At 47.3% G+C, this 25,150-nt stretch overlaps 2 protein-coding genes across 2 annotated transcripts in view; both read right to left on the minus strand.

Moving 5' to 3' along the window:
• Window positions 1–24,708, minus strand: part of LOC117559551 (protein SMG7-like) — a gene marked incomplete at its 5' end in the record, with an annotated part of 41,414 nt that extends 16,706 nt beyond the window's left edge. The window contains 10 exon segments of the mRNA XM_034236346.1: window positions 2,841–3,270; window positions 5,213–5,332; window positions 5,938–5,998; window positions 6,593–6,663; window positions 7,357–7,516; window positions 9,225–9,384; window positions 13,278–13,413; window positions 17,483–17,633; window positions 17,959–18,030; window positions 24,540–24,708. Of these exon segments, the coding sequence (XP_034092237.1) occupies window positions 2,841–3,270; window positions 5,213–5,332; window positions 5,938–5,998; window positions 6,593–6,663; window positions 7,357–7,516; window positions 9,225–9,384; window positions 13,278–13,413; window positions 17,483–17,633; window positions 17,959–18,030; window positions 24,540–24,708 (1,530 nt within the window).
• Window positions 19,161–23,324, minus strand: LOC117559550 (dentin sialophosphoprotein-like). The gene is made up of 4 exons (XM_034236345.1): window positions 23,312–23,324; window positions 21,260–22,975; window positions 21,159–21,180; window positions 19,161–21,066 (listed from the first exon to the last, which is right to left on the minus strand). The coding sequence occupies exons 1-4, from the start codon at window positions 23,322–23,324 to the stop codon at window positions 19,161–19,163; spliced, it is 3,657 nt and encodes a 1,218-aa protein (XP_034092236.1).
• Window positions 24,709–25,150: the final 442 nt, after the last annotated feature.

The following is a 25,150-nucleotide window of genomic DNA, read 5'->3' on the forward strand; positions in this document are numbered from 1 at the left end:
AGGCAGAGGACAGTTAGAGGACAGGCAGAGGACAGTTAGAGGACAGCTAGAGGACAGTTAGAGGACAGTTAGAGGACAGGCAGAGGACAGGCAGAGGACAGTTAGAGGACAGTTAGAGGACAGTTAGAGGACAGGCAGAGGACAGTTAGAGGACAGGCAGAGGACAGTTAGAGGACAGCTAGAGGACAGGCAGAGGTACACTCATAACTCAGCTAAATGCTGCCGTGATGAAACTCCACATCATGTTCCAAACCACATCAAGGATTCTCTCTGAAACAGGATGGAGCTCAAACTCTTTCTCTCTCTCAGGTTTACCACAAGGTGACTTCCTTTTGATTTCCTGCTTCTTCACACACACTCTCTCCAGTACAGGTTAGCTCTGAGTGTTAGCATGCTAATGTAAACACAGACCATATTACTTCCAGAACACGTCTCATTGTTTCTGACAGCAACGTTTCTGATATATAGTTAAACATACAGAGTAAATCACAGGAGGAATGCACAAAACATCTTATTTGTCTCAAAATATAAATAATAAAATCTCAAAATTCGTAGTCTTTTCTCAAAATTCTGACTTTTTTCTCAAAATCTCGACTTTCTAACTTTTTTCTTGGGACTTTCTTAATTTTGACTTAATTCTCAAAATGTTCTACATTTTTACTTTAACATTTATTTTCCAAATGTCAACTTTATACTCAACAATTTGCCTTCTTTTCACAAAATGTAAAAAAGGAGGGACTTAAAATATGTTGTTTCCTGCAGGAGTTTCTGAGAGCAACGTTTATGATTGGCCCGTGGGTTTAAAGCCCGCCCACATTTTAGTAATGTCGTCATGCAAATCTGGATCAGCTCCGTTGTTCCCCGTTTTTAGAGATGTGGGTACGGAGGAAAAGAGAGAGGGTTTATTTCTGACTCTTTGAGAGTCTCCTGACACACGGGGAGACACAGGGACACACCAGGGACACATGGTGACACACCGGAGACACATGGTGACACACCGGGGACATACCGGGGACACATGGTGACACACCGGGGACATACCGGGGACACATGGTGACACACCGGGGACACACCGGGGACACATGGTGACATACCGGGGACACATGGTGACACACCGGGGACACACCGGGGACACATGGTGACACACCGGGGACACATGGTGACACACCGGGGACACATGGTGACACACCGGGGGGACACGGTGACACATGGTGACACACCGGGGACATACCGGGGACACATGGTGACACACCGGGGACATACCGGGGGACACATGGTGACACACCGGGGACACATGGTGACACACCGGGGACACACCGGGGACACATGGTGACACACCGGGGACATACCGGGGACACACGGGGACACATGGTGACACACCGGGGACACACCGGGGACACATGGTGACACACCGGGGACATACCGGGGACACATGGTGACACACCGGGGACATACCGGGGACACATGGTGACACACCGGGGACACACCGGGGACACATGGTGGACACACCGGGGACACATGGTGACACACCGGGGACACATGGTGACACACCGGGGACACATGGTGACACACCGGGGACACATGGTGACACACCGGGGACACATGGTGACACACCGGGGACACACCGGGGACACATGGTGACACACCGGGGACACATGGTGACACACCGGGGACATACCGGGACACATGGTGACACACCGGGGACACACCGTGACACATGGTGACATACCGGTGATACCCCGGGGACACACGGTGACACACCGGGGACACATGGTGACACATGGTGACATACCGGGGACAAACGGTGACACACATGGTGACACACCGGGGACACATGGTGACACACCGGGGGGACACGGTGACACACGGGGACACACCGGGGACACACCGGGGACACATGGTGACACACCGGGGACATACCGGGGACACATGGTGACACACCGGGGACACATGGTGACACACCGGGGACACATGGTGACACACCGGGGACACATGGTGACACACCGGGGGGACACGGTGACACACCGGGGGGACACGGTGACACATGGTGACACACCGGGGACATACCGGGGACACATGGTGACACACCGGGGACATACCGGGGACACATGGTGACACACCGGGGACACATGGTGACACACCGGGGACACATGGTGACACACCGGGGACACACCGGGGACACATGGTGACACACCGGGGACATACCGGGGACACATGGTGACACACCGGGGACATACCGGGGACACATGGTGACACACCGGGGACATACCGGGGACACATGGTGACACACCGGGGACACATGGTGACACACCGGGGACACATGGTGACACACCGGGGACACATGGTGACACACCGGGGACACACCGGGGACACATGGTGACACACCGGGGACACATGGTGACACACCGGGGACATACCGGGACACATGGTGACACACCGGGGACACACCGTGACACATGGTGACATACCGGTGATACCCCGGGGACACACGGTGACACACCGGCGACACATGGTGACACATGGTGACATACCGGGGACACACGGTGACACACATGGTGACACACCGGGGACACATGGTGACACACCGGGGGGACACGGTGACACACGGGGACACACCGGGGACACACGGTGACACACCGGGGACACATGGGGGACACACAGTGACACACCGGGGACACAAAAAAGTGATAGGAGACCTTTAAACCAAAAGTGAATCCTCAATGTTGCTCTTGATATTTCCTTTCTGCGTTTACTCGTATCCCCTGAAGGTTTCCAGGACGTGTTGGAACCTCCCTAACTTGTGAAAGGTAGTGTAAGACTTAATGTAAGAGTGTGAGCACCTGTTTCCCGGCGTCGGCTGTTTTCTCGTGCGGGGCTTTCTTCATCTCGCTCTTCCTCTTGCCGTCTCTCTCTCTCTTGGGCTCTGTTTTCCCAGCAGCAGCCCCGTTCCCCTTGTTGAAGTCTCGCCTCTCCTTCCCGCTGTCCTTCAGCTGCTGACTGCGACTCGGCTCTCGGGGTTTGATGTTTTCCTTGAAGGTGACGACGGGCCGTTCTCCGCCGTCAGGCCACGAGCTCTGCGTCTTCCCCGCTGAGAGCACAGACTTCAAACCGGAGTTCCCTGACCCGTCGTTTGGCTGCTGCTCGGCGTTAGACGACTCCTGAAGAACCGGCACCTCCTTCTCTTTCTCCAGCGGCTCCTCGATGGCCTGCTCGGGGATATCGGTGATGAAGAGGAGGAGACCATCTTCACTCACGCTGCACTGGATCAAACTGCAGAGAGGAGGCAAGTTTAATGCAATGTCATCAGGCTTTAAGCGGTCACCATTGGGTGTTATTCAGTCTATAAAGGAACTACAGCACGGTCACATGACTTCACGTCACCACCGCTACGCTAAAAGAGGCTAACGTTGGGCTATAAAGGAACTACAGCACGGTCACATGACTTCACGTCACCACCGCTAAGCTAAAGGAGGCTAACGTTGGGCTATAAAGGAACTACAGCACGGTCACATGACTTCACGTCACCACCGCTAAGCTAAAGGAGGCTAACGTTGGGCTATAAAGGAACTACAGCACGGTCACATGACTTCACGTCACCACCGCTAAGCTAAAGGAGGCCAACGTTGGGCTATAAAGGAACTACAGCACGGTCACATGACTTCACGTCACCATCGCTAAGCTAAAGGAGGCTAATGTTGGGCTATACAGGAACTACAGCACGGTCACATGACTTCACGTCACCACCGCTAAGCTAAATGAGGCTAATGTTGGGCTATAAAGGAACTACAGCACGGTCACATGACTTCACGTCACCACCGCTAAGCTAAAGGAGGCTAACGTTGGGCTATAAAGGAACTACAACACGGTCACATGACTTCACGTCACCACCGCTAAGCTAAAGGAGGCCAACGTTGGGCTATAAAGGAACTACAGCACGGTCACATCACTTCACGTCACCATCGCTAAGCTAAAGGAGGCTAATGTTGGGCTATACAGGAACTACAGCACGGTCACATGACTTCACGTCACCACCGCTAAGCTAAAGGAGGCTAATGTTGGGCTATAAAGGAACTACAGCACGGTCACATGACTTCACGTCACCACCGCTAAGCTAAAGGAGGCTAATGTTGGGCTATAAAGGAACTAAAGCACGGTCACATGACTTCACGTCACCACCGCTAAGCTAAAGGAGGCTAATGTTGGGCTATAAAGGAACTACAGCACGGTCACATGACTTTACGTCACCACCGCTAAGCTAAAGGAGACTAACGTTGGGCTATAAAGGAACTACAGCACGGTCACATGACTTCACGTCACCACCGCTAAGCTAAAGGAGGCTAATGTTGGGCTATAAAGGAACTACAGCACGGTCACATGACTTCACGTCACCACCGCTAAGCTAAAGGAGGCTAATGTTGGGCTATAAAGGAACTACAGCACGGTCACATGACTTCACGTCACCACCGCTAAGCTAAAGGAGGCTAACGTTGGGCTATAAAGGAACTACAGCACGGTCACATGACTTCACGTCACCACCGCTAAGCTAAAGAAGGCTAACGTTGGGCTATAAAGGAACTACAGCACGGTAACATGACTTCACGCCACCACCGCTAAGATAAAGGAGGCTAACGTTGGGCTATAAAGGAACTACAACACGGTCACATGACTTCATATCACACCGCTAAGCTAAAGGAGGCTAATGTTGGGCTATAAAGGAACTACAGCACGGTCACATGACTTCACGTCACCACTGCTAAGCTAAAGGAGGCTAATGTTGGGCTATAAAGGAACTACAGCACGGTCACATGACTTCACGTCACCACCGCTAAGCTAAAGGAGGCTAACGTTGGGCTATAAAGGAACTACAGCACGGTCACATGACTTCACGTCACCACCGCTAAGCTAAAGGAGGCTAATGTTGGGCTATAAAGGAACTACAGCACGGTCACATGACTTCACGTCACCACCGCTAAGCTAAAGGTGGCTAAAGTTGGGCTATAAAGGAACTACAGCACCATCGGGTGTTATTCACTGCGTGTGCCATAGGGTGCTGCTGGGCCAAAGTGGTGTTAGTATCATAAACGTTTGAGATTATTTTCTGACATAATCTAAAATCAGATAGAGGAATCCCATTGGACGAGGGAGATACTGCCTCCCTGCACTCTGAGTTATGATTGTTTATCAGTGTGTGAATAAAGAGGGTCTCTCTCACCCCGGCTGGTTGTCAGCGACCCACTTCCCCAGGCTGATGAGCCTCTGGTGGCGGGTCTGCAGCGGCAGCCCGTCCCGGTCCACCAGGATTCCTTGATGTCCTTTAGTGAAGTCCAGGGACCTGAAGCAGCAGCATACATTAACAACCAGGTAACACACACACACCCAGGAAACTCCTCACATGAACACCCAGGACACACACACACACACACACACACACACACACACACACACACACACACACACACACACACACACACACACACACACACACACACACACACACACACACACACACACACACACACACACACACACACACACACACACACACACACACACACACACACACACACACACACACACACACACACACACACACACACACACACACACACACACACACACACACACACACACACACAGGAAACTCCTCACATGAACACCCAGGTAACACACACACACCCAGGAAACTCCTCACCTGAACACTCAGGTCACACACACACACACACCCAGGAAACTCCTCACCTGAACACCCAGGTCACACACACACCCAGGAAACTCCTCACATGAACACCCAGGTCACACACACACACACACACACCCAGGAAACTCCTCACCTGAACACCCAGGTCACACACACACACACACACACACACCCAGGAAACTCCTTACATGAACACCCAGGTAACACACACACACACACACGATTGATTAGTGTATTACCTGAGAGCGGGACGCAGAGCCAGGAAACCCTGCAGCTCAAACTCCTCCGGCAGGGGCGTCACTGTGGAGGAAACAAACACACCTTCAGTACCACCATATCATTATCAGTGTTTCCCCTAGGTTTACTGCTTTGGGGGGTTGCTGCCTGAGCGGGGGGGGGTGCTGCCTGAGCGGGGGGGGGGGTTATTGATTAATGCATCAGTGTTTCTTAGGGTCAAAAACACTAAACTCACAACTTAAAATGAAAGCGTTTAGTTTATTTAATAAAGGAGCACATGTTCAATGTGAAAAGTGACAGTAGATATAGATTATTTGCAATTTGGTGCCATATATATACACAAATAAAAATAAAAAAAAGAATTATAATTTTGTTTTTTTAACACCTTGAATTTCAGGGGGGGCTCCGTTGAGACAATGGGAGGGGAGACACTGATTGTGTTTCATTATTCATCGTAGCGCTGTGGCTGGTTTTCTGTGTGAGCGTCCTTGGGTTTATGTAAATATACATTTATTATTAATATATTTAATCACAATGTTGGGTTTTGCTTTCTTGACTATTGGTCTACTAAATGAATATATCATCCAGCAATGTGCCTCTTGGTGAAAACAAACATAACAACATGTTTAAGGCAGTTTGAAGGTGTGTGTGTGGTACCTGAGGGGCAGGTCACGTCGTCCTCTTTGGGCTGGAAACTGTTGAGGATGGAGACGAGCCAGGGCCAGATACTGAGAGAGAGGAAGAGGAGTTACACTTCCTGTTCGGAGGGGAAGAAGCAGCCACACCGTAAGGCCCAATTCCAAACCTCTCCCCACCCACTCCCTCTCTGTGATGGAGTGACACTCACAGCTCAATGAGGCTCCACAAGGACACACACACACAGGACACACACACACAGCGCGACTCCTGACGGACACACACAGCGCGACTCCTGACAGACACACACAGCGCGACTCCTGACGGACACACACAGCGCGACTCCTGACGGACACACACACACAGCGTGACTCCTGACGGACACACACAGCGCGACTCCTGACGGACACACACAGCGCGACTCCTGACGGACACACACAGCGCGACTCCTGACGGACACACACACAGCGTGACTCCTGACGACACACACAGCGTGACGCCTGACGGACACACACACACAGCGTGACTCCTGACGACACACACAGCGTGACGCCTGACGGACACACACACACAGCGTGACTCCTGACGACACACACAGCGTGACGCCTGACGGACACACACACACACAGCGTGACTCCTGACGGACACACACAGTGTGACGCTCCGAGGAAACGACGTCACATTGCTCTTAAAACACCGTTTCTCGCTTCCTCTCTCTTCGCATGGTTTCCTTGCGTCTCAGACCTACTCCCACACAGAGAGGGGGTGATTAAACAGAAACTCACTGCGTCCTCTGGTCGACGGCGGCCTCGTGGAAGACGCTGGGTCTCAGCCTGAGCCAATCAAGAGACACTTTGATGGCGGGAAGAGGACATTCGCCCATTATCTCCTCCCCACGACTCTTGTTGAGCAGAGCTCGGCTGCACATGACGCCCAGGAAGGACACTGAGGAGGACAGGAAGACAGACAGGAAGTCAGACAGGAAGACAGGCAGGAAGTCAGACCGGAAGACAGACAGGAAGCCAGACAGGCAGGAAGACAGACAGGAAGACAGGCAGGAAGACAGACAGGAAGTCAGACAGGCAGGAAGACAGGCAGGAAGACAGACAGGAAGACAGACAGGAAGTCAGACCGGAAGACAGACAGGAAGCCAGACAGGCAGGAAGACAGACAGGAAGACAGGCAGGAAGACAGACAGGCAGGAAGACAGACAGGAAGTCAGACAGGAAGACAGGCAGGAAGACAGGGAGGAAGTCAGACAGGAAGCCAGACAGGCAGGAAGACAGACAGGAAGACAGGCAGGAAGACAGACAGGAAGACAGACAGGAAGACAGGCAGGAAGTCAGACAGGAAGTCAGACAGGAAGACAGACAGGAAGACAGACAGGAAGACAGGCAGGAAGACAGACAGGAAGACAGGCAGGAAGTCAGACAGGAAGTCAGACAGGAAGACAGGCAGGAAGTCAGGCAGGAAGACAGACAGGAAGACAGGCAGGAAGACAGGCAGGAAGACAGGCAGGAAGACAGGCAGGAAGTCAGACAGGAAGACAGACAGGAAGACAGACAGGAAGACAGGCAGGAAGACAGACAGGAAGACAGGCAGGAAGACAGGCAGGAAGACAGACAGGAAGACAGACAGGAAGACAGGCAGGAAGACAGGCAGGAAGACAGACAGGAAGACAGGCAGGAAGACAGGCAGGAAGACAGGCAGGAAGACAGACAGGAAGACAGGCAGGAAGACAGACAGGAAGACAGGCAGGAAGACAGGCAGGAAGACAGGCAGGAAGACAGACAGGAAGACAGACAGGAAGACAGGCAGGAAGTCAGACAGGTGAGAATCAGTCATGATGTAACATATAATAAGTACCCTGTATCAAGATTGATGCAAAACAAGTGAAATTTGAACTTTGAAAAAAACCCACTTCTGGGGTCATTTGGCTGCATTTTCCATTTCTCTGGCCCCCATTGGTCGATTTTGATGATTGACATCTATTTTTAACCTTTAGAGCCAATAGAATCGAGGGGAGGTTCCTAAAATCCATCTAAACATTGCTCATTGGTGAATGAGTGCTGCGTAGCCAGAATGCCCAAAACAGGAAGCTGTCATACACTCTAGTAGCTATCGTAGCAGCTTGATATGAAAAGTCTGTTATTGACATAAATATGAAGATGGATTATCAGATATCATTCAAAGTGACAGACACATTGGATGAACCTTCAGCAGCGTTTCTATCGTTTTGATGCCATTGAACATGACTTTTGATCAGAAACAGCAAAAGGTGAGACAATGTCCCGTGTTTGCTCCGTAAAGCTACGTGGTGTGATGTCTGGGTTAGCTTCTCCTGCCGCGAGTTCTGATCGCTCAGTGATGATACTTATATGTCTGGAATCTGTGGAATCTCAGCTTGATAATCGATATCTTATTTGTGCGGATCCGATAAGTAATAAGGGTATTTTACCGTGAGTTCTGTGCTAAGTGTGTTAGCATTTTTTCGCTCAGGGCTAATTCAGAGCGTTTGTTATTACCCTTATGTTTCGTTTAGCTAAAAATGGTTAATATCGTCAGTTAGCTGAGTTTCTTCCCGTTAAGTGGGTATGACACATTCATAGTTTATTGAATGTTAAGAAGCCCTGTGTGTGTGTGTGTCTCTCACTGAAGAGCCCCAGCAGTTGGAACCAGCTGATTGGCTGCTCGCTGCAGCTCGGCTCCCCTTCTTCAGACGGCAGCTCTCTGAGGTGATGGAGCTCGAACAGGTTGATGACCGTGATGTGGACCAGCTGCTGGGAGCTGAAGGCCTTCTGCAGGATGAGCTTCTGCACACACACACACACACACACACACACACACACACACACACACACACACACACACACACACACACACACACACACACACACACACACACACACACACACACACACACACACACACACACACACACACACACACACACACACACACACACACACACACACACACACACACACACACACACACACACACACACACACACACACACACACACACACACACACACACACACACACACGTTAGCAAACATCACTTTAAACCACAGTGCATCAATCAATCAACAACTTGATTAATCCTGCAAGGGGCCATTGGTTGTGAGCAGCTGATGTCATGAACACAGGCAGGAAGATACAGAAACACCCCTGAATGTGGATCATTCCAATGTACACCATAAATTAGGGCTGTGCGATTATGGCAAAAATCATTTGGGTCAATAATTGATATCACGATTATTTTGACGATTATTCATTGACCATTTATTGAACTTTAAAACAAATAATATTTTACCAATAAACAAGATCAACAAATATGTTGGAGCGCACTTCCAAAACCATACTAAACATATATTAATATGATAAATAAAAATAAATTAGACCAAAATAAATGAAATCAAACATGTTGCAGTGCACTGTCACAACCTACTGAAAACTCCTTAACATATAGCCAACATTTTGGTTCAACATATTCAACATATTCCACTCAGTTAAACGTTGAAGGCTGGCCCACCGTCATGGTCCAGAAGTAACAGGAAATAAACGTTGAACTACAATTTAAGACCAAATAAAAATGTTTGGCACCATGGCAAATGCTGGTAGGGCTGCTCATGTCATCTCTTAAAGATTTGTTGCAAGAAACACCAGCCTGTTTACATGGTCTGGTTTCAGAGATGAGCGCAGGCAGGGGACGATATTGCCACCTGTACTGAAGACCCTCTCTGAAGAGGAACTTGTGGCAGTGCTGCCACATGACACAGGACAAAAAGAAAAGACTCTGAACCCTTTCTTTGCCATTATATAAAAATAGTGTTGCTACAAAAGTATAAATGAGGCTTACTAATAAGACAACTCAGATCTGAAGCTACACAGGAATCTGCTGCCAACGTGCAATAAAAAAGACAACATTAATCAAACCCATTTTTTGTTGCATTTTATTAGAGTATAAAAATAAATGCCTTTAAAATAGGAAGCAAGCAACACTAGCTTCTTAACCTGAATTGATAATAGACTATAATCAATTTAAACAGAACAGATCTTAATGTTTGCATTCTTATACCATTTTGTACAATAATTATAATGAATAAATTCAAACAAACTCAAACTTACAGCTGATTAATAACGGTATCTAAATTGAGTTTTTATTATATCAAAAACCTGTTGAAATGCTTCTGTTATTTTTACTGTCCCCAAAAAGCGCGTCGCAGCCTCCAGGAAAGCTTCTTTCACAACTTCGCCGTCTTTGAAAGACTTCATGTGTTTCGCAAGAACGTGACTGACACGATAAGATGCTCTGGTAGCAGCCTTGCTCTTGTTGTTGGGCCTGGTGGAAATGGACTGCTGTGCATTTAGCTGTCCTTTCAGGCCCCTCCCCTTTTGGAGCGTAGGGCAGAATTAGGAGGGAATTCCGTCTCGTAGCGTTTGTGCACTGTTTTGAAATGCCGTTCCTAAATTACCCTTCTTCGATAAAGCCACGCTCGCATTGCAGATGAGACAGATGGACTTTGAATTGGAATAGATACAAAAATAATCATCCTCCCACTCGGAGTGAAAATTATATATTTTGGGCTTTTTTGCTTCTGCCATAATTGCGGTCTTGTGTGTGTGCGGACTGTCACTGCACTGCCCACTGCCCACCAGCCACGCCGGCCAATCACAAAGCTTTGATGCGTTCAAGTGCATTATTCTGGCACGGGAACATTATGTTACAGGACATTAACGATAAAACAGAATATTGTTGTTCTATTTTTAGACACATCTCGCGATCGACTGGGAATCTCCCCGCGACCATTCTTTTTAACGAGTTGCTGCTCTTGTTCTGACATCTTCACTCGCGCTGAACACATGTCACTCCCACGTGGCCGAGTGGGCTTTTAGGGAGGGGCGAAAGCACACCCAGCAAAATAATCGTATTTTGTCAATTATGCTGTTTTCATAATCGTCACAAGCCATAATCGTAATCGCGATTAAAATACGATTAATTGCACAGCCCTACCATAAATAGTTCATAGCATCACAATACAAATGAGTAAATTAATAATCAAGTTACAAAACCTATCAAGAATGATTTTGAAAAGCGATTAGTCTTAAGAGCAGGTAGAGCATATCTACACTCTGAAGGAACATGAGCTGGAGAGTTCAGCTTGCTCTCTGCTTTCTGCAGAATCTGCATGCAGGAAGAAGGAGAAAGACCCGTGTCCACATGGTGTCTTTTAGAACTGCTGCCGGGATGACACATGGCTAATAAATGTAATAAAGGTGGCTAATGTTGGGCTATAAAGGAACTACAGCACGGTCACATGACTTCACGTCACCACCGCTAAGCTAAAGGAGGCTAATGTTGGGCTATAAAGGAACTACAGCACGGTCACATGACTTCACGTCACCACTGCTAAGCTAAAGGTGGCTAATGTTGGGCTATAAAGGAACTACAGCACGGTCACATGACTTCACGTCACCACCGCTAAGCTAAAGGAGGCTAATGTTGGGCTATAAAGGAACTACAGCACGGTCACATGACTTCACGTCACCACCGCTAAGCTAAAGGAGTCTAATGTTGGGCTATAAAGGAACTACAGCACGGTCACATGAATTCACGTCACCACCGCTAAGCTAAAGGCGGCTAATGTTGGGCTATAAAGCAACTACAGCACGGTCACATGACTTCACGTCACCACCGCTAAGCTAAAGGCGGCTAATGTTGGGCTATAAAGGAACTACAGCACGGTCACATGACTTCACGCCACCACCGCTAAGCTAAAGGAGGCTAATGTTGGTCTATAAAGGAACTACAGCACGGTCACATGACTTCACGTCACCACCGCTAAGCTAAAGGTGGCTAATGTTGGGCTATAAAGGAACTACAGCACGGTCACATGACTTCACGTCACCACCGCTAAGCTAAAGGCGGCTAATGTTGGGCTATAAAGGAACTACAGCACGGTCACATGACTTCACGCCACCACCGCTAAGCTAAAGGAGGCTAATGTTGGGCTATAAAGGAACTACAGCACGGTCACATCACTTCACGTCACCACCGCTAAGCTAAAGGTGGCTAATGTTGGGCTATAAAGGAACTACAGCACGGTCACATGACTTCACGTCACCACCGCTAAGCTAAAGGAGGCTAATGTTGGGCTATAAAGGAACTACAGCACGGTCACATGACTTCACGTCACCACCGCTAAGCTAAAGGCGGCTAATGTTGGGCTATAAAGGAACTACAGCACGGTCACATGACTTCACGTCACCACCGCTAAGCTAAAGGTGGCTAATGTTGGGCTATAAAGGAACTACAGCACGGTCACATGACTTCACGTCACCACCGCTAAGCTAAAGGTGGCTAATGTTGGGCTATAAAGGAACTACAGCACGGTCACATGACTTCACGTCACCACCGCTAAGCTAAAGGTGGCTAATGTTGGGCTATAAAGGAACTACAGCACGGTCACATGACTTCAGGTCACCACCGCTAAGCTAAAGGTGGCTAATGTTGGGCTATAAAGGAACTACAGCACGGTCACATGACTTCAGGTCACCACCGCTAAGCTAAAGGAGGCTAATGTTTGGCTATAAAGGAACTACAGCACGGTCACATGACTTCAGGTCACCACCGCTAAGCTAAAGGTGGCTAATGTTGGGCTATAAAGGAACTACAGCACGGTCACATGACGTGGTCTCACCTGAAACTGCTCCTCCAGTTTCTCCCTCAGAGCGTCCAGCTTCTCCAGACTCTTGCTCAGGTAGACGTGGCCGTGGAACTTGATGAAGGCTCTGATGAAATCTGAGACGCTCCACTTGGTTTTCACTTCGTCTCGGCTGCAGGGACACAGAGAGAAACATCACAGTTTAACTCAAAACGTTCCTGAGGAGTGCTACATCTTCTCCTAAAGAGGATATATCTGCCTCTCCTCTAGTGTGTCCTATAGTGCATGTAAATGGTCTGCAAAGGTTAACATCCCTCTGTGGAGTTTCTCTCCAACACACTGCCTGAAACACCTCGACTCCTTCGTTAATGACCTCTTTTAGTCACATTCAAGCAAGTTTCTGGCATTTTCAAACCTTTCCAGATCCTCACACCTGTGGTTCATCGCACATCCATACACAGCACGCAGACTACAGATAGATTCAACTATAAAAGATCAAATTGGGCCAAAATTATACTTTTGACAGGACAGCAGGCGATAAGGGTAGAAGTAACAAGTTCACACAAAACTGTATTTAACAGTTTTTTTAAAATAGTAATTTATTTACTCCTATTTCATGACTTAACTGTTCTAACTGTATTCTTTAAAAAAAAAATATATAAATTTTTGTGTATTTATATTCATTTGAAAGACTTATTTTTTATTCAAGTTTTTAAAATGGTTAAAAAATAAATAAAATAGAATAGATTTTTTGGTATATTTTGTACATATTGCCCAGCGCTAGTGTGTGTGTTAGTGGTGTGTGTGTGTGTGTCACCTCTCCAGGGCCTTGGACAGAGCCTTCTGCAGGTTAGTGGTGTGTGTGTTAGTGGTGTGTGTGTGTGTGTCACCTCTCCAGGGCCTTGGACAGAGCCTTCTGCAGGTTAGTGGTGTGTGTGTTAGTGGTGTGTGTGTATGTGTGTGTCACCTCTCCAGACCCTTGGACAGAGCCTTCTGCAGGTTAGTGGTGTGTGTGTGTTAGTGGTGTGTGTGTGTGTGTGTTAGTGGTGTGTGTGTGTGTGTGTGTCACCTCTCCAGGGCCTGGACAGAGCCTTCTGCAGGTTAGTGGTGTGTGTGTTAGTGGTGTGTGTGTGTGTGTGTGTGTCACCTCTCCAGGGCCTTGGACAGAGCCTTCTGCAGGTTAGTGGTGTGTGTGTGTTAGTGGTGTGTGTGTGTGTGTGTGTGTGTGTGTGTGTGTCACCTCTCCAGGGCCTTGGACAGAGCTTTCTGCAGGTTAGTGGTGTGTGTGTTAGTGGTGTGTGTGTGTGTGTGTGTGTGTGTGTGTGTGTGTCACCTCTCCAGGGCCTTGGACAGAGCCTTCTGCAGGTTAGTGGTGTGTGTGTGTGTGTTAGTGGTGTGTGTGTGTGTGTGTGTGTGTGTGTGTGTGTGTGTGTCACCTCTCCAGGGCCTTGGACAGAGCCTTCTGCAGGTTAGTGGTGTGTGTGTGTGTGTGTGTTAGTGGTGTGTGTGTGTGTGTGTGTGTGTGTGTGTGTGTGTGTGTGTCACCTCTCCAGACCCTTGGACAGAGCCTTCTGCAGGTTAGTGGTGTGTGTGTGTTAGTGGTGTGTGTGTGTGTGTTAGTGGTGTGTGTGTGTGTGTGTGTGTCACCTCTCCAGGGCCTTGGACAGAGCCTTCTGCAGGTTAGTGGTGTGTGTGTTAGTGGTGTGTGTGTGTGTGTGTGTGTGTGTCACCTCTCCAGGGCCTTGGACAGAGCCTTCTGCAGGTTAGTGGTGTGTGTTAGTGGTGTGTGTGTGTGTGTGTGTGTGTGTGTCACCTCTCCAGGGCCTTGGACAGAGCCTTCTGCAGGTTAGTGGTATGTGTGTGTGTGTGTGTGTGTGTGTGTGTGTGTGTCACCTCTCCAGGGCCTTGGACAGAGCCTTCTGCAGGTTAGTGGTGTGTGTTAGTGGTGTGTGTGTGTGTGTGTGTGTGTGTGTCACCTCTCCAGGGCCTTGGACAGAGCCTTCTGCAGGTTAGTGGTATGTGTGTGTGTGTGTGTGTGTGTGTGTGTGTGTGTGTCACCTCTCCAGGGCCTTGGACAGAGCTTTCTGCAGGTTAGTGGTGTGTGTGTTAGTGGTGTGTGTGTGTGTGTGTGTGTGGTGTGTGTGTGTGTCACCTCTCCAGGGCCTTGGACAGAGCCTTCTGCAGGTTAGTGGTGTGTGTGTGTGTGTTAGTGGTGTGTGTGTGTGTGTGTGTGTGTGTGTGTGTGTCACCTCTCCAGGGCCTTGGACAGAGCCTTCTGCAGGTTAGTGGTGTGTGTGTGTGTGTGTTAGTGGTGTGTGTGTGTGTGTGTGTGTGTGTGTGTCACCTCTCCAGACCCTTGGACAGAGCCTTCTGCAGGTTAGTGGTGTGTGTGTGTTAGTGGTGTGTGTGTGTGTGTTAGTGGTGTGTGTGTGTGTGTGTGTCACCTCTCCAGGGCCTTGGACAGAGCCTTCTGCAGGTTAGTGGTGTGTGTGTTAGTGGTGTGTGTGTGTGTGTGTGTGTGTGTCACCTCTCCAGGGCCTTGGACAGAGCCTTCTGCAGGTTAGTGGTGTGTGTTAGTGGTGTGTGTGTGTGTGTGTGTGTGTGTGTCACCTCTCCAGGGCCTTGGACAGAGCCTTCTGCAGGTTAGTGGTATGTGTGTGTGTGTGTGTGTGTGTGTGTGTGTGTGTGTGTGTGTGTGTCACCTCTCCAGGGCCTTGGACAGAGCCTTCTGCAGGTTAGTGGTGTGTGTTAGTGGTGTGTGTGTGTGTGTGTGTGTGTGTGTCACCTCTCCAGGGCCTTGGACAGAGCCTTCTGCAGGTTAGTGGTATGTGTGTGTGTGTGTGTGTGTGTGTGTGTGTGTGTCACCTCTCCAGGGCCTTGGACAGAGCCTTCTGCAGGTTAGTGGTGTGTGTGTGTTAGTGGTGTGTGTGTGTGTGTGTGTGTGTGTGTGTGTGTGTCACCTCTCCAGGGCCTTGGACAGAGCCTTCTGCAGGTTAGTGGTGTGTGTGTGTGTGTGTGTTAGTGGTGTGTGTGTGTGTGTGTGTGTGTGTGTCACCTCTCCAGGGCCTTGGACAGAGCCTTCTGCAGGTTAGTGGTGTGTGTGTGTGTTAGTGGTGTGTGTGTGTGTGTGTGTGTGTGTGTGTGTCACCTCTCCAGGGCCTTGGACAGAGCCTTCTGCAGGTTAGTGGTGTGTGTGTGTGTGTGTTAGTGGTGTGTGTGTGTGTGTGTGTGTGTCACCTCTCCAGGGCCTTGGACAGAGCCTTCTGCAGGTTAGTGGTGTGTGTGTGTGTGTGTTAGTGGTGTGTGTGTGTGTGTGTGTGTGTGTGTGTGTGTGTGTGTGTGTCACCTCTCCAGGGCCTTGGACAGAGCTTTCTGCAGGTTACGGCCCGTCTACACTACAGGCGTCAAAAAATGCTTTCAACGCTTCGCCCATTCATTTGAATGGGGTGACGTAGGATATTTTCAAACTTCGCCGAACTGCATTGTGGGTAGCATGGCAAGGCGTTGCAAGCATCGCGAGCGTCTATCGGCGTCAAAAGTTGAACAATGTTCAACTTTTGAGGCTCGATGCTTGCTCGAAGCTGGCGTCAGCCAATCAAATCCCGTTTTTGCAATTCCCGCCAGTACAAGCGCTAGCCAATCAAACCGCGTGCAAGCTGGGAGAGCCAGACCGCAGTTCATTTCCTCATATTCCAAACGAGAAGTTACGGTAGCAAATCACCCGGTTCTTTCCGACCAGAACTATTTACCGGGATACAAACCGGAGGAACCAGGCATGGAGGGAGGTGGCAGAGACAGTGGGTGAAACTGGTAGGTTTTCGCCTGTTTGGGGATTTTATATCCAGTTTACTTCGTTTTAACATTGCTATTGCTTTGTATGTCGGGGGCGGGAGATTCATGTGATTGGTTGTTGGTCGCAAAAAATCGCCCAGCTTCAAGATTTTTTGATGCCTGTAGTGTAGACGGGCCGTTAGTGGTGTGTGTGTGTGTTAGAGGTGTGTGTGTGTCACCTCTCCAGGGCCTGGACAGAGCCTTCTGCAGGTTAGTGGTGTGTGTGTGTGTGTGTGTGTGTGTGTGTGTGTGTCACCTCTCCAGGGCTTTGGACAGAGCCTTCTGCAGGTTAGTGGTGTGTGTGTGTGTGTGTGTGTGTGTGTGTGTGTGTGTGTGTCACCTCTCCAGGGCCTTGGACAGAGCCTTCTGCAGGTTAGTGGTGTGTGTGTGTGTGTGTGTGTGTGTGTCACCTCTCCAGGGCCTTGGACAGAGCCTTCTGCAGGTTAGTGGAAGCTGCAGGGAAGGGGAACTTGACGGCGATGCTGCGGCAGTAATAGAAGATGGTGGTCAGGTGGTCTCCTTTAGACGAGGCCAGGATGGCGAGCTGGTTGTACGGCTGACCTGCGGGTCATCAAACACATGAGGCTTCATGTACCTCCATCCACTGACATGCCCTCATACTTTATTCCATTCTAATGTAAATACTGCTATATCTTACTATATGTTTTAATGTTATTATAGTTTTCTTAAAATAGTTCTTTATCTGTGTTTTGAATTCGTTGTATGTTTGTTTATGTCTGCACCTCAACACCAAGTCAGATTCATCATACGTGTCAACCTACCTGGTGATACACCTGTTTCTGATACTCGTTCTGAATATAGCCTTTAGCCTAGCTTAGCACAGTGGCTGGAAGCGGATGGAAACTGCTAGCGTCAGTGAACTCACCGTTAGACGGGACCAGCTGAGCGGCGTGTCTGTAGTACGACTCCGCCTGACTCGTCTGGTTACGGTACCGCGCTGAAACACACAAACACACAACATGATGAGACACACACACACACACACACACACACACACACACACACACACACACACACACACACACACACACACACACACACACACACACACACACACACACACACACACACCACACACACACACACACACACACACACACACACACACACACACACACACACACACACACACACACACACACACAAAATGTTTATTTGAATATTTATATTTTTGTTAACATGTTTTTAGTTATTTATTAAAAGTTATTCAATTATCCAAAAAAAGGTCATTTTCTCTATTTTTTAAAACTTCATTCCTCTTAGGGCAGCGTTTCTCAAAGTGTGGCCCGTGAGCGCCCCCTAGTGGTCCGTGAGTATATTGGTAAAATGTCACATTTGAAATTCATTCATTTATTTAAGTGCTCCGCAGTCTCGTGGAGTATCTCCGCACTCTCGCGGAGTATCTCCGCACTCTCGGGGAGTATCTCCGCACTCTCGGGGAGTATCTCCGCACTCTCGGGGAGTATCTCCGCACTCTCGCGGAGTATCTCCGCACTCGCGTGGAGTATCTCCGCAATGGAGCGAGCTTTCGATGCAAAGTGACTATATCAAAAGTTGGCATGATATAGCCCAGCGCAACACCTTCGTCACACATGTTGCCACGTGTTGGTTCCATTTCCAGGCGATTTGTAATCTGTTCTAGAAAAACGATGTGTTTTATTTTTTATTTCAAGAAGCGTATAAAACAATGTATCCATGCTGGAAGTAGAGTTAGAAGTTAGGAGTTAGATAGAGATGATATGTCTACCTCAGAGAGTTAGACTTGGGCCTGCGACCAGAGTTTACTGTATTTTGTTTTGAAAATCCACAGCGGAGGTTCGTGTCGTACTATGCGGTGTATTTTGCATTTCTCTCAGTAGCCAACGATCTGTGAGTCGTCCGTAATAAATGTAGTCTATATTTCATAAGAGGTGTAAAACCTGAGAGCATTTGAACACAATGCTTATGATCTGTAGTTGTATTGTTGATTTATTGTGTGAACGAGGCGACAGAGAAGGTTAAGCTGTCATTATTAGGCTGTGATGTGCTGTTGGAGAGCAGGCCTATTGTTTCTGGATATGTGTGGAGCTAGGTGGTCCGTGAGTTACTGCTGCTATTGCCACCGCCGCCAACACCGCCGCCACTACTACTATCACTACTGCTATCACTACTGCTATCACTACTGCTATCACTACTGCTATCACCGCTGCTATCACCACTACTGCTATCACTACTGCTATCACTACTGCTATCACTACTGCTATCACTACTGCTATCACTACTGCTATCACTACTGCTATCACTACTACTATCACTACTGCTATCACTACTGCTATCACCGCTGCTATCACCGCTGCTATCACCGCTACTATCACCGCTACTATCACCGCTGCTATCACCGCTGCTATCACCGCTGCTATCACCGCTGCTATCACCGCTGCTATCACCACTGCTATCACCACTGCTATCACTACTGCTATCACTGCTGCTATCACTGCTGCTATCACTACTGCTATCACTGCTGCTATCACTGCTGCTATCACTACTGCTATCACTACTACTATCACTACTGCTATCACTACTGCTATCACTACTACTATCACTGCTGCTATCACTACTGCTATCACTGCTGCTATCACTACTGCTATCACTACTGCTATCACTGCTGCTATCACTGCTGCTATCACTGCTGCTATCACTGCTGCTATCACTGCTGCTATCACTGCTGCTATCACTGCTGCTATCACTGCTGCTATCACTACTGCTATCACTACTACTATCACTACTGCTATCACTACTACTATCACTACTGCTATCACTACTGCTATCACTACTGCTATCACTACTGCTATCACTGCTGCTATCACTGCTACTATCACTACTGCTATCACTACTATCACTACTGCTATCACTACTATCACTACTGCTATCACTACTACTATCACTACTGCTATCACTACTGCTATCACTACTGCTATCACTACTGCTATCACTACTGCTATCACTACTACTATCACTACTACTATCACTACTGCTATCACTACTGCTATCACTACTGCTATCACTACTACTATCACTACTGCTATCACTACTGCTAACACTACTGCTATCACTACTGCTATCACTACTGCTATCACTACTGCTATCACTACTGCTATCACTACTGCTATCACTGCTGCTATCACTGCTACTATCACTACTGCTATCACTACTATCACTACTGCTATCACTACTATCACTACTGCTATCACTACTGCTATCACTACTGCTATCACTACTGCTATCACTACTGCTATCACTACTGCTATCACTGCTACTATCACTACTGCTATCACTACTGCTATCACTGCTACTATCACTACTGCTATCACTACTGCTATCACTACTGCTATCACTACTACTATCACTACTGCTATCACTACTACCATCACTACTGCTATCACTACTACTATCACTACTGCTATCACTACTACTATCACTACTGCTATCACTACTATCACTACTGCTATCACTACTACTATCACTACTGCTATCACTACTGCTATCACTACTACTATCACTACTGCTATCACTACTGCTATCACTACTACTATCACTACTGCTATCACTACTGCTATCACTACTACTATCACTACTGCCATCACTACTGCTATCACTACTGCTATCACTACTGCTATCACTACTGCTATCACTACTGCTATCACTACTGCTATCACTACTGCTATCACTACTGCTATCACTACTGCTATCACTGCTGCTATCACTACTGCTATCACTGCTGCTATCACTACTGCTATCACTACTACTATCACTACTGCTATCACTACTGCTATCACTACTGCTATCACTACTACTATCACTACTGCTATCACTACTGCTATCACTACTGCTATCACTACTGCTATCACTACTGCTATCACTACTGCTATCACTACTGCTATCACTACTACTATCACTACTGCTATCACTACTGCTATCACTACTACTATCACTACTGCTATCACTACTGCTATCACTACTACATCACTACTTAGCTATCACTACACTACTAGCTATCACTTACTAATCACTACTGCGATCACTAACCTGCTATCACTATCACTGCTATCTACTACTGCTATCACTACTGCTATCACTACTGCTATCACTGCTACTACTGCTATCACGCTAACTATCACTACTATCACTACTACTATCACTACTACCACTACTATCACTACTATCACTACTATCACTACTGCTATCACTACTACTATCACTACTACTATCACTACTGCTATCACTACTACTATCACTACTGCTATCACTGCTGCTATCACTACTATCACTACTATCACTACTATCACTACCATCACTACTATCACTACTATCACTACTGCTATCACTACCATCACTACTATCACTACTATCACTACTATCACTACTGCTATCACTACTACTATCACTACTGCTATCACTACTGCTATCACTACTGCTATCACTACTGCTATCACTACTACTATCACTACTACTATCACCACTGCTATCACTACTACTATCACTACTACTATCACTACTGCTATCACTACTACTATCACTACTGCTATCACTACTACTATCACTACTACTATCACTACTGCTATCACTACTACTATCACTACTGCTATCACTGCTGCTATCACTACTATCACTACTGCTATCACTACTACTATCACTACTGCTATCACTACTGCTATCACTACTACTATCACTACTACTATCACTACTGCTATCACTACTACTATCACTACTGCTATCACTACTACTATCACTACTACTATCACTACTGCTATCACTACTACTATCACTACTGCTATCACTGCTGCTATCACTACTATCACTACTGCTATCACTACTGCTATCACTACTGCTATCACTACTATCACTACTGCTATCACTACTGCTATCACTACTATCACTACTGCTATCACTACTATCACTACTGCTATCACTACTACTATCACTACTGCTATCACTACTGCTATCACTACTGCTATCACTACTGCTATCACTACTGCTATCACTACTGCTATCACTACTGCTATCACTACTGCTATCACTACTGCTATCACTACTGCTATCACTACTGCTATCACTACTACTATCACTACTACTATCACTACTGCTATCACTGCTGCTATCACTGCTACTATCACTACTGCTATCACCACTGCTATCACCACTGCTATCACCACTGCTATCACTACTGCTATCACTACTACTATCACTACTGCTATCACTACTGCTATCACTACTGCTATCACTGCTGCTATCACTGCTGCTATCACTACTGCTATCACTACTACTATCACTACTACTATCACTACTATCACTACTATCACTACTGCTATCACTACTGCTATCACTGCTACTATCACTACTGCTATCACTACTGCTATCACTACTGCTATCACTACTACTATCACTACTACTATCACTACTGCTATCACTGCTGCTATCACTGCTACTATCACTACTGCTATCACCACTGCTATCACCACTGCTATCACCACTGCTATCACTACTGCTATCACTACTACTATCACTACTGCTATCACTACTGCTATCACTACTGCTATCACTGCTGCTATCACTGCTGCTATCACTACTGCTATCACTACTGCTATCACTACTGCTATCACTACTGCTATCACTACTGCTATCACTACTGCTATCACTACTGCTATCACTACTACTATCACTACTACTATCACTACTACTATCACTACTGCTATCACTACTGCTATCACTACTGCTATCACTACTACTATCACTACTGCTATCACTGCTACTATCACTACTGCTATCACTACTGCTATCACTACTACTATCACTACTGCTATCACTACTGCTATCACTACTGCTACTAGTGTTAATTTCGTCAGCTATTTTTTTATTTAGTATTAGTCCTGTGTTAAATTTCCTTTTTAGTCATATTTAGTCACCTTCATCCTGTTTTTATTTAGTCAAGTTTTAGTCGACTAAAAGTCTGAGCATTTTAGTCAAAGAAAACTAATTATTTGAGTCTACTTTTTGTCAATGAAAACTGTTGAGTCTTTTTTAGTCATCAGATTATTTAGAACATTTCAGTCAAACTAGCCAAAACCAATAACTTGTCATTTTAGTCAAACTTGTTTCACAATAAGATTATAGCTGCTGGAGTGAGACCCTCATCGCGGAGCAGCAGAGTTCAGCCGACAGGCAGGAAGACTCGAGCACACAGCGTGCTCCCATTATAATATATAAAGTAATAACACCGTGCTCGCGGCCGCAGATTACTCCGGGTTCACCTTTTTAAACGTGTATTTCTTTTAATTGTAGTGTCTTTTGATGCAAACATGTCCCAACTTGGGAACAATAAGGTCTTATCTTTAACGCAGGTGTTCTCACCGATGTGATGTGGAGTGACCTTCAATAGGACTTTGAATTTGATAAGCTCCGTAGTCAAGACTTGCTTTTTTTTTTTTTTTTTTTTAAATACGACTATTGGCTAAGACCAAGTCGTATTTATCTTTTAAAGACCTAGAAAGGGTTATTAACGCCTTTGTTACCTCGAGACTGGATTACTGCAGCGCTCTGTATGTGGGTATGGACCAGGCCTCAATTAGACGCCTGCAGCTAGTGCAGTACGCAGCTGCACGTCTTCTCACTGGCCATAAAAAGCGTGACCACATCACCCCAATTCTGGCCTCACTGCACCGGCTTCCAGTTCGGTTCAGAATAGATTTTAAATTCCTTTTATTTGTTTTCAAAGCCCTAAATGGGCTCCGGCCTATGTAGCCGAACTCCTCCAGCGCTACACCCCAGCCAGAGCCTTAAGGTCGGCTGATCAGCTGCTGCTGGTAGTGCCTAAGACCAGGCTCAAAACCCGAGGACATCGAGCCTTCGCAGCGGCTGGCCCCAGGCTCTGGAACGCTCTGCCCCTCCGTGTGAGGTCGGCCTAAATCTACTCTTAAAACTCACTTCTTCTCCCTGGCCTTCTAGTGAGAGCGGAGCACGACTCCTGACTGTTCCCTGTGTGTGATTTTTATTTTTGCTGTGGTAACTTGTTGTCTTCTGTGTGCTATTGTAGTAAAGTGTTTTCATTCACTTTGACTCGACCAAAAATCGTTTTAAAAATGTGCTATATAAATAAAACCTGATCTCGGTCTCCCAGGGGCACGAGGCAGCTCTTACGGTAGTCTTTAAATTATTGTTATTTATTTGCATATCTTATAATAATAATCTTTTTTTCATTTATTATAATCTTTTTTTCAACATTTGATTCATTTTTAATTATTTAATTGTAGAAATTAAAAAACATATAATTGTTTTTGTGCGCATCGTTTTACACTAAAGCAGATCAATGAACCTGATCCTGCCTCATGTTTATCGTAACGCTCCAACACTTCAGGAGGCGTCTGAAGTGAAGCCCTGATGGTGTTCTTTAATAACCTGAATTGTTCTCACCGATGTCTCCCAGGTGCACGAGGCAGTGCTGGCAGATGTAGGAGCAGGAGCTGGGCTGCGGGGTGACGATGCTGCTGCCGCTCTGCTTGTTGCTGATGATGCCGAGCTGAGAGGACTTCACGCGAGACGGCAGGTCCACGTTAAACACCGTGCACAGCTCCTGCAGCAGCTGGAGAGAGGGGGAGGAATGAGTCCTCAACCAGGACCAGAGAGAGGTGTTTCTCAAAGTCTGGTCCCTGAGCGACCCCTAGTGGGCCCTGAGTATATTGGTAACATTTCACATATGAAATAAATAAAGTTCAAAGTGTTTCTCAAAGTGTTTTAAAAGGACTAGTGTAGGAGCAACAGAGACACGCAGTCAATGGGTGCGTGAACTGCTCTGATGTCTACTCTTTTTTCTAAAAGAGAAAATATTTATTCAGCTTTATGAGTCCTAAACCAGGTCGTGTATGTGTGTGTCTCTCATCTGAGTGAGTGAGTGTCTCACCTGTGTCTCGCTGTGTGTGTGTGTGTCTCACCTGAGTGTGTGTGTGTGTCTCTCATCTGAGTGAGTGAGTGTCTCACCTGAGTGTTCACCTGAGTGAGTGGTGGTCTCACCTGAGTTGTGTGTG

The sequence above is a fragment of the Gymnodraco acuticeps genome, unplaced genomic scaffold (genome assembly GCF_902827175.1).
Source record: "Gymnodraco acuticeps unplaced genomic scaffold, fGymAcu1.1, whole genome shotgun sequence".
Taxonomy (NCBI): domain Eukaryota; kingdom Metazoa; phylum Chordata; class Actinopteri; order Perciformes; family Bathydraconidae; genus Gymnodraco; species Gymnodraco acuticeps.